We start from the raw sequence: 10,655 nt of genomic DNA, 5'->3' as shown, positions 1-10,655 counted from the left end.
TTCAAGGTGCTGGTTATGACCTTTAAAGCCCTTTATGGTCTGGGGCCTGTCTACCTGCGGGACCGCCTTTCCCCGTATGTTCCCCCGAGAGCACTGAGATCTGAGTCACAAGACCGCTTAGTTCTCCCTGGCCCCAGGGACGCCAAATTAACATCTACCAGAACCAGGGCGTTCTCCGTGGTAGCGCCTGCATTATGGAACCAGCTCCCCCATGAGATCCGCGCCCTCCGGGATCTACCAGTTCCGGAGAGCGGTTAAGACAGAGGTATTCCACCAAGCATTCGACAACTTGGATTGAGTATGTAGCACTTTATAGTCGCCATCCTGAGTAGGTTATACTGAGTGTAAATTGTGATTTTAATGTTTTGTATAGATTGTTTTAGACGAGTTGTTTTACTGTTTTATTGTTGTACGCCGCCCTGAGCCGCTTCGGCTGGAGGGCGGGATAAAAATCAAATAAATAAATAAATAAATAAATAAATAAAATAAATGTATAATAATAAAAAAAGGATCCGCATGTCCATCTCTCTGTCCATTTGTGGCAGCTTAACTCATCAGAAAATAAAATCAGGCATCTCAAGATCTGGCTGCTCAGGAGCTGGTTGGTAGTAAAGGAAGGAAACTAAAGGAATGAGGAAACAATAGACTGATGGAGATAATGACCTTTTTAGGAAGCTGCATTCAGACATTTACTCTACCTTGTCTTGGCTGGTCTTCCCTTGCTCCAGTGCTGGCTTGACTGATGGGTTTACCAGGATCTGAGAAGCAAGGGTTATCCCCAGCCGCCTAGTAAACTTTGCAGAAAGGCCAAGCTCTCTATTATATCTCTGTCTCTGTATCTCATATTGCTTCTTAATTTATTAGTTCTAAGCAGATTACTAAAATATAAAAAGGAGCTGTTTACCATGCTCTGCCTTCCCTATGCACTAGTAGCTGCAGTCACAACTGCAATAGGAATTTCTTAATGCATTCTGTGAATACAGCATGACCCTCCAGCTAACTTGGACCCCCCAAATTTTGTCAACACAGTCCCTCTCATCAGCCTTAGTTGCCATCAGTGTTCCCTCTAAGCTGAGTTAGTGTGAGCCAGCTCACAGTTTTTTAGCTTCTGGCTCACACATTTTTGCCTTCGCTCAGAAAGGATGGCTCCGGAACAAGCTAATTTATGCAGTAGCTCACAACTTTAATGCCAGGAGCTCACAAAGTAGAATTTTTGCTCAGAAGACTCCACAGCTTGGAGGGAACATTGGTTGCCATCCTCCAGGTAGGGACTGGAGTTTTCCCAGAATTGCAACTGCTCTCCAGACTACAGAGATGAGTTCCCCTGGAGAAAATGGCACCTTCGGAAGGGTGGACTGCATGGCATTATCCCTCACAGAGGTCCTTCCCTCCCAAAATTCTGCCCTCCCCAGGCTCTACCCCCAAAGTTCCATGGCTTTCCCAACCCGGAGTTGGCAACTCTAGCAGTCACTCTGCTACTACAATCCATACTACAGCTGGGATCCTATACCTTGTTTCCTCTTGCGCTTCCTTCATCCATTATGGAGATGGCCATCTTCTGTGGAGGGCACATTCCTTGGTTGGTAGGCACTTCCAGTCATGCAAGATGAATGTTTTTTAATGAAATGTGGTGAAGTGCCTAGAATGGACCCTGCAACTGAGGACAGCCTCCACGAAGGATGAAGGAAGTACACATGGAAGCAAGGTGTAAGTTCCAAGCCTACAGGTCTATGCACTTTAGAAACAGGGGACACCTTTGTATGTGTAACACTTAGGTCCTTTCCATGTTGTGCTTTGCTGAAGGCTCTTTTTCTCCTGCCATGTTGTACACTGGGTTAAGCCGCATGTGTTAGTAGAATGATCATAAGACCTCCTTCTTTTCCTTTAAAGAATGTTTAATACTATTTTAGCCTCGCAATGGAAACTCACAATGTAGTCAGTGTAGTTGGTTCAGAATAGCTGTAACTCAAAACACATTATTGAAATGTTGGAAATCTAACTCTGCTAGACATGGGGCATCCCGCAGATTCTTGGATAGTCTTGCGGACAACTTCATCTCTTAAAAGGTGGAGGTGGGAACCAGAGGATCTGCTATCCTGGATTTAATCCTGACTAACAGGGAAGGACTGGTTAATGAAGTAGATGTTGTGGGATCTTTGGGGAATAGTGACCACGTCAGCTTGGAATTTGACATAGAGAAGGATGTGAAACCAGGACATAGTAGGACTCGTATCCTGGACTTCAGGAATGCTTATTTTAAAAAACTCAGAGAAATATTAGGTAGGATCCCGTGGCTGGAAATGCTGAGGGGGAAATCTGCACAGGAAGGATGGGAGATGCTGAAAAATGAAGTGCTTAAGGCACAATTGGAAACTGTCTCAGTGAGAAAGAAAGGTGGGAGATTGGTAATGAAACCGAGGTGGCTGAACAAGGAACTTTCTGGAGAGCTGAGACTAAAAAGGGAAATTACAGGAAATGGAAGGAGGGACAAATTACTGATGGTGAGTACAAGAAGCAGGCTCAAACGTGTAGGGATGGTGTCAGAAAGGCTAAAGTGCAGATGGAGCTGAGGCTTGCAAGGGATGCTAAAAATAAGAAGAAAGGTTTCTATTCCTATGCTCGGAGCAAAAAGAAAAACAGGGATGGGGTAAGCTCATTTCTAGGGGAAGACGTTCAAGCTTTAACAAGGGATGAAGACAAAGCGGAATTACTTAACTCTCACTTTCTGCCCTGAAGAATGCAGGGCATATGAAGGAAGGAGGAACTGCCAGTCTAGGGTAAGTAAGGAAATGGTTAGAGAGCATCTAGCTGCCTTAAATACTTTCAAGTCTCCAGGGCCGGATGGCTTGCATCCCAGAATGATAAAAGAAATTGCAGATATTATTTCAGAGCCTCTGGCTCTAATCTTTGAGATTTCCTGGAGTACTGGTGTTGTGCTGGAAGACTGGAGAAGAGCAAATGTTGTCCCGATCTTCAAGAAAGGAAAAAGGACGGACCCGGGAAATTACAGGCCTGTCAGTTTGACATCAATACCTGGAAAAATTCTAGAGCAGATTATTAAATGTCTGTGAGCACCTTGAATGGAATGAGTTAATTGGTAGTAGCCAGCATGGGTTTATCAAGAATAAGTCATGCCAGACCAACCTTATCTCCTTTTTTGACAGAGTTACTAAAATGGTTGAGCATGGGTTTATCAAGAATAAGTCATGCCAGACCAACCTTATCTCCTTTTTTGACAGTTACTAAAATGGTTGACTCTGGCAATGCAGTGGACATAGTGTATCTAGATTTCAGTAAAGCATTTGACAAAGTTTCTCATGATATCTTTGAGGATAAGCTGGTTAAGTGCTGGATGGTGCAACTGTTGGATGGATTCATGGTTGGTTGAAAAACCGTACCTAACGAGTGCTTGTAAATGGCTCTGCGTCTACATGGAGGGAAGTCTCGAGTGGAGTGCCACAGGGCTCGGTCCTGGGCCCAGTGTTGTTCAATGTTTTTATAAATTACCTGGAGGAAGACTTAGAAGGGATGCTTATCAAATTTGCAGATGACACGAAGCTGGGTGGGATTGCTAATTCTGAAGAAGACAGAGTCAGGATTCAAAATGATCTGGATAGGCTGGAACAGTGGGCTGAGACAAATAAAATGAATTTCAATAGAGATAAGTGCAAAGTCCTACACTTAGGTACAAAAAATCAAAGGCACAGATATAGAATGGGAGGGACTTGGCTTGACAGCAGCACATGTGAAAGGGATCTAGGTGTTCTGGTTGATCACAAGCTAAATATGAGCCAGCAGTGCGATGTGAGTGCGAAGAAAGCTAATGCAGTCTTAGGATGCATTCACAGAAGCATTGTGTCCAGATCACGGGAGGTGGTAGTCCCGCTCTATTCTGCTATGGTCAGGCCTCACCTGGAGTACTGTGTCCAGTTTTGGGCACCACATTTTAGGAAGGATGTTGACAAGCTCGAGCGTGTCCAGAGGAGGGCAACCAGGATGGTGAGAGTTTTGGAATCCAAGTCTTATGAGGAAAGGCTGAAAGAGTTGGGTATGTGTTGTGTAGTGGGTTTGACGCATGAAAGATCACAGAGATGGTGTGATACAAAGCATGGTTTACTGGACACAACTCGAACTAACTACAACGGGCCAAGCAGCCCACTATATACAGAGGCAAAGGGACAACCCTAGGTCCTATTGGTGGGTTTAAACCTCCTGCCAAAGGTCCTATAGGTCCCTGAAGGAAGAGTTCAGGAGCCTAATCCCTATTGTTCTTGGGACTCAAGCTAGCACACATATCGCTGCCACCTGGTGGCGGTCAGCGGACATAACACCCCTCCCTCCATAGTTCGAACCCTGCCTATGTCACATAGTCCTTCAGGTATGTGGGGGACCGAAGTTCCCTTGTTGACCGCCTTGGGGATGGCACGGGTGACTCGTAACTATTTTGCTGTGGTGGCCTTGGGTGAGGTGCCAACATCTCACCCGTTTCTGGCAGTGGTTGTGTTTGGGCCTCTTCTGGTGTCCTCGCAGGTACTGGTGCGCTAACCTCTGGAGCGGCTGCTGGGATGTGGGCTGTTTCCTGTTCCTGGCGGATTTCCCGGTCTGGAACGTCATCGGCTGCCCTTTCAGATACCTGGACCTCTCTTGCTTCCGGAAGCAGGTGCTACCTCAGCTGGTCTACATGTCTTCGTAGGACCTGCCCGCAGTCCGTCGAGACTTCATATGACACTGGTCCCGTGGGGCAGATGATCCTGCCGGTGATCCACTCCGGGCCCTTGCCGTAGTTCTGGACGTAGACGGGATCTTTGGGGAAGAATCCCTGTGGTGCCTCCCGCAGCTCGGACAGGGTCTGCGACTCTGGAGCCTGGTCTGGGTGTAGGCAATCTAAAAGGATCGCGGGCTGCCAACCCATGAGGAATTCCGCGGGGCTGCGGCCGCTTACTGGGTTGGGGGTAGTCCGTTGTGCCAGGAGGAAGAGGGCAAGGCAGAACTCCCAGTCCCCCTCCGTCAAGCGGCTGAGGGCTTCCTTTGCGGTACGCACCATGCGTTCCACTTGGCCATTCGTTGTGGGGTGGAAGGGAGCCAATCTGATGTACCGGATCAAGTTGCTGTGGAGGAACTCTTAAAATTCCTCTGATGTGAATGCTGTGCCATTGTCTGAGACAACAGTGTTGGGCAGGCCGTGCGTGGCAAAAATTCGGTGAAGGGTTCGTATGGTCACCTTGGAGGGGGTGGCGGAAACCGGGCTAATCTCCAGCCACTTCGAGTAGGAGTCCACGGTCACCAGGAATAACAATACATGAAAGGGCCCGGCGAAGTCAATATGGAGCCGGGACCAAGGTGTCCGTGTTGATTCCCAGGATTGGGAGGGTGTGCTCGGTGGCTGGGCCGGACCACCTGGCAGGCTGCACAACGCTTCACCCAGGCCCCTTCATAGCCGCAGGCCACCCCCTCATCACCGAACCCAGAACCCGGGAGATGATGGGGTCCTGAGCTGAGCAGCGAGCAATGTCCGCTGCCTGGAGAGGGGCATCGGGGAGACCTTCGATCAAGAGAATGTGATGTGTGGGGGCTGGATCGTTGCCCACCTCGGGCAAAGGAAGGTAGCTGAGGGCGTTGACATGTCCCATAGCCTTCCCCGGGTGATGCTACAGGGTATAGTTATAGCCTGAGAGGAAAATGGACCACTGCAAGACCCGCAGGGAGAGGACTTGTGGCGTCCGGCAATCCGCGGCGAAGAGGCCGAGGAGTGGGCGGTGATCGGTGGCGATGGTGAAAGGCCGGCCGTAGACAAAATCTTGAAATTTTTTCACTCCGGCAACTATCGCCAGCCCCTTGTGGTCGATCTGTGTGTAGTTTTGTTCAGCTGCAGACAGGGTGCGCGAGTAGTACGCCACAGGCACTTCTTTCCCGTCCGGGAGGCGATGTGCCAGCACAGCGCCAACGCCATATGGAAACGCGTCGCACGCCAGGACCACTGGTAATGTCTCATCGAAGTGGGCCAGGACAGAGTTTGAAATGAGGAGAGCTTTAACCCCCTGAACACGGCGGCCTGGTGCGGGCCCCACGTCCAGGGAGCCTGCTTATTCAACAGTCTGTGCAGGGGTTCAGCTGCCAGTGATCCACTCCGGGTCCTTGCCGTAGTTCCGGACGTAGACGGAGCACGCGCGAGCAATAAAGAGTTTTATATGCTCCTTTGAAATTCCTAAATTTTGGACAACTGGGAGGAGAGGGGCACTAACAGGGAGACAGCATACATGTTGCTGTGATATTTTGGGGGTGTGAATGTGATGCTGGTCACAGCAGGAAGAAATTGCTAGCACATGCATTCCACACATACTCCATCATGTTGGAATACAACGTGCTGGCCCATTTCTGAGCTTGCTAATGGCACATCCACTTGGCCCACCATTTGCTTGCCAGATGCAAATGGGCTGAGACTAAATTAAGTGCAATTAACTGTAGAACAAAGTTAGAGTCCAGTGGCACCTTTAAGACGAACAAAGTTTTATACAGGGTGTGAGCTTTCGTGTGCACGCACGCTTCGTCAGACAATGAATGATAAAGTCTTTGTTGGTCTTAAAGGTGCCACTGAACTCTAACTTTGCTCTGTTGCTTCAGACCAACATGGCTGCCCACCTTGATCTGCAATTAACTGTGACAGGGTACAAGTAGAATGTTTAGATAGGTAAGCACTTGATCCCTCACTAGCAATTGGGCCTTGGTGATAGGCTTATCGACAGGGTGATGTTCCATATACTCAGGGATTTGTTTACAGAAGCTGAGTGTTTAGCTGCAAAGTCACAGCAATTCACTAAATTTAGGGCAGTAGGTTTCACTCTGTCATTGTGTATTCTGCCATTGAAGTTGACCTATAACCTTTGTTCTTTGTATTTATTCTGATGTCATCATATTTTTTAAAAAAACAACAACAAGGGTTTTCTGGCCCTTTTACAGAACATCCCAGGTACCATTGCTGTGCATGTGTGTGCTTATATAAAATCTTCCCTACAGAAAATGCTTGTTTGTTTGCATGAATTTCAATCTGATTAAAGCAGAGTATATTTCACCTATATACCCTGTCCAAAAAGAGGGATTGAAAAGCTAGGATGAGATGAACTGCCATTGATCTGTCCTTCGGGTTCAGTAGTCTTTCAAGACAGTCATTTTTAACCTGGTCACACCTAAACTCTTGCTCGTTGGCTTCTTCCCACTACTGAATCTTCTCTCATTACATTTCTTCAGTCATGGTAGCATTGTGGGGACATGAGTTCTCCCAGGCTGCTGACAAAGCATGAGAAGACCCCAGGCCACATGGGAAGTGCCCACAGTACAGCAGCCTCACTTGGATGTCACATGGGTATAGGAGGCGCTGAAGCACAAGATCCTCCCACACGGTTGCCTTATCCATGCAGTGTGTTCAGAGAGGCTTCTAGTATAAGCCGTTTTGACCAGGCCAGGCCACTATCTATTTGATTTCTGTATGCTGATTATATTTGGATGGTGCAGGCTAGGCATCTTGTCAGATTTCAGATCTCATCAAGTCTTGGAAGCTAAGCAGGGTTGGCCCGGTTTGTATTTGGATGGGAGACCACCAAGGAAGGCCAGGGTTACTACACAGAGGCAGGAAATGGCACACAACCTCTGTTCATCTCTTGCTTTGAAAGCACTATGGGATTGCCATAAGTCAGCTACGACTTGACGGCACTTCCCACCACCACAGCGGTTAGTATAAAATAAGCAATAAAGACTTCCCTTTTCTTCCACTTCTACCCTTACATTTGTATTTGCCTCTTACAGCAGGCTCCTTCATGTCCAGAAACCAGACTTGTAGCAGGTCTTCTCCCCCCTTAGCATACTCAGCCTTGTACTTTCTTCCTCTCTCCTGAGAGGCTGACCCAGTTAACCACCCCAACACATTCTCACGCATGCACATATGCAATATTGCTTCTCCTTCCTCAGCAAGCATGCAAGATCTTGACATTACCATTTTTATGCAGAAGAGATTAAAAGACAATAAATTTTATATCCTGCCTTTTTTCCATCATAGAACCATACTTAGGTTCCTAGCAGAGTGATCCTAAAAAGAGTTAACAGTATTCTAAGCCCCTTGACTTCAATTTACTTAGAAGGGTGCAGTTCTGCTTTGGGTGGCCCCATCGGTCTGCCATCCAGCCACTGACCAAACACTGATCTGCTTAGTTTTATCATTTAGACTTTTGGGGAATATGATGAAGAGGGCATTTGACAAAGGGGCTTTGACTCTCAAAAGCTTACACCCCAGAAATCTTGTTGGACTCTAAGGTGCTACTGCACTCAAATCTAACCTTTTTGAGAAATATTCTAAAGAGTGATATCAAGTTCTTCCTCAAAAAGATATGGAAATTAGCTTAATGTTTATGTTCAGAGAAATCACTGTATCGACTTCTGAAGGGCTGCTGTACAGATAGCCAAATCCACATTCTACATTTGTCAGCCAGGGGAAGTCATTTAGATTTCTCCAAAGCCAGCACTAGATCTCGAAATGTAGTCATGGTTAGAACAAGGAGGAGAAGGGCATGGTGGGAAAAGATATTGGATAGGGTGCAAGCAATTGGAGAGGGAAGGAAGAAAATTGCATTTTCCTACTTCTGCAGTTCCTTATTGGATTCCTCTCATGTATATTGTAAATCCTTTCAGTCACTGTCATGAAAATGAACATTGGGTTGGATCCAACCCACTTTGCCACTATTGAATAAGGGAGGAGAGAATGCCCTTTGACCACCAAAAAGGCTATGCGGGGGGTCATGGGAACTGTCTGGACAAAAGCCATGTCGGACAGGGGTTGTAATAAGGAGGAGGAATTGGACTAGATGGAGAGAAAAGGCTGGCTGGGTCCAATCCACTGAAACTTTTCCAGAGATGGTGGATTGCATGCTGATTTTGTTCTGCTTTTTTCTCCCCAAGATGAAGAATCTTCAAGGAAACCAATGCTGAGACCGGTGGAACTGACCGTGATTATAACCATACCAGTATGTGTCTTGTCTGTAGCTGTCCTGCTGACTTTGTATACATATCAAGGCCACCATTGTAGATTCAAGAAGGAAAAAAGGCTGAACATTGAAGAACCACTGTCAGAATGCAGTCTGGTGAACCCTGGGAAAACTCTCAAAGATCTGATTTTTGACATGACAACATCAGGTTCTGGATCTGGTATGTGTATGTGTGCTGTAGAATCAGTTGGAACTTCCATCACTGTGTAGACCTTTTGCTAATACATATATAACAGAAGGGGATTGGAGTATTACGGTGGTGTATTAATTGTATTATATTTAGATATTTCTACCACATTCCGCTCCCCTGGGGGGGGGGTCACTGTTTACATCATTGTTCTTCCTCCCACTATTTACCTTTGAAAAACAACCCTGTGAGGCAGGTTAGGCTCAACAGTGAGTCAAAGTCACCCGACAAGCTCAGGAATGAGTCAAAGTCACACGGCAAGCTTTCATGGCAGAGTGGGGGTTTGAACCTGCGTCTTCCAGATCCTAATCTGGCATTCTAACCACTATGCCAGGCTGGAAAGCAGAAAGGAGGCAGGAAGCACACAACCAGGATTTATGCACAGCTACTAGGATTTGTGTCAGCTGGACAAACCGTAGTTAGTTGCACAAACTACATCTTTATTTTTAAAAATATACCCTCTGTGTCTTTCATAGGAAAGACATGTATCCAGGTATTTTTACAACTGTCTAGAAGTAACAATAGGCTGGTTCTAAAGTGCCCTTCTGCTTATAGAAGGGGCACCTGTGGATCCAACCCAAAGGAAGCAGCCCAAAGCCAGGTAATAGGCTTCAGCTGTTTGCAGTACTATACTGTGTGGGAAAAGGGCATCCTTCCATGATGAAAGTTCTGAGAATACCCTAGATTTTAATCCTCTAACCATTTGGTTTCAGATCCATCCAAGTCAATAAGGATTTTAGAAACTCTAATCTTCCCACATATAGTGCCTGTGTCACCATAGACAGGAGAACGTAAACTCTCTGGTATTTTAATATCTGACCAAAAGCCAAATGTGGAAGAGTATCATGATGGTCAAGCTATAAATACGCAAACAAAAATAGCAATTGAACTGTCTTCAGTAGACTATTCTCTTACATCTGTGACAAACAAAATGTGTTTTTTTGCTTCAAAGGTCAGACCTATGTTGACAATTTTTGGGCGCTTCCTGAGCCAGAAACTTTAAAACCAGTTTTGAAATGTGTGTAGATTAATATAAATCTTCTTGCCTAACACAGTGCCTTCACAGTCTAGGGAAGATGAGCCTGAAATCTCATTTCTTCTAAGCTGACTGTCTTCAAGCCCTGAATGTCCTTAGACAGGATCAATCTGTAAACCGTTGTCCTTAAAACAGAAGGCATCCCGGAGGTATTAGTGTCACTACTGGTCACGATCTGTGGGCAGCGTTGGCCAACTTCTAGATTTAAAGCAATCTGGGGGTTGTGCAGCCATAGCATTCTCCCCTTCCCCCAGTTATACTAATGATGTATTAAAATATTATTGTGAAATCTCTATCAGTCTGTATTTCCTTGGTAGGGTTGCCAGCTTCAGGTTGGGAAATACCTAGAGGTTTGGAGCCTGAGGAGGGCGGAGTTTGGAGAGGGGAGGGACTTCAGCAG

General features: G+C 46.4%; 1 protein-coding gene across 4 annotated transcripts in view; it reads left to right on the top strand.

Moving 5' to 3' along the window:
• Nucleotides 1-10,655, top strand: part of ACVR1C (activin A receptor type IC) — a 52,594-nt gene that overhangs the window by 25,870 nt on the left and 16,069 nt on the right. The window contains exon 2 of one of the 4 annotated variants that reach the window (XM_015411544.1): nucleotides 8,953-9,192. The exons of 2 other annotated variants lie outside the window; for them this stretch is intronic. In XM_015411544.1, coding sequence (XP_015267030.1) covers nucleotides 8,953-9,192 — 240 coding nt within the window. Of the gene's footprint in view, nucleotides 1-8,946; nucleotides 9,193-10,655 lie in introns of all 4 variants that reach the window. One more of the 4 variants, XM_015411543.1, reaches the window with a different exon arrangement.

The sequence above is a fragment of the Gekko japonicus genome, unplaced genomic scaffold, assembly GCF_001447785.1.
Source record: "Gekko japonicus isolate JY-2015 unplaced genomic scaffold, Gekko_japonicus_V1.1 scaffold6, whole genome shotgun sequence".
In the NCBI taxonomy this organism is placed as follows: Eukaryota; Metazoa; Chordata; class Lepidosauria; order Squamata; family Gekkonidae; genus Gekko; species Gekko japonicus.
Note: the sequence above shows the minus strand (reverse complement) of the source record. Positions and strands in the feature narration are given on the sequence as shown.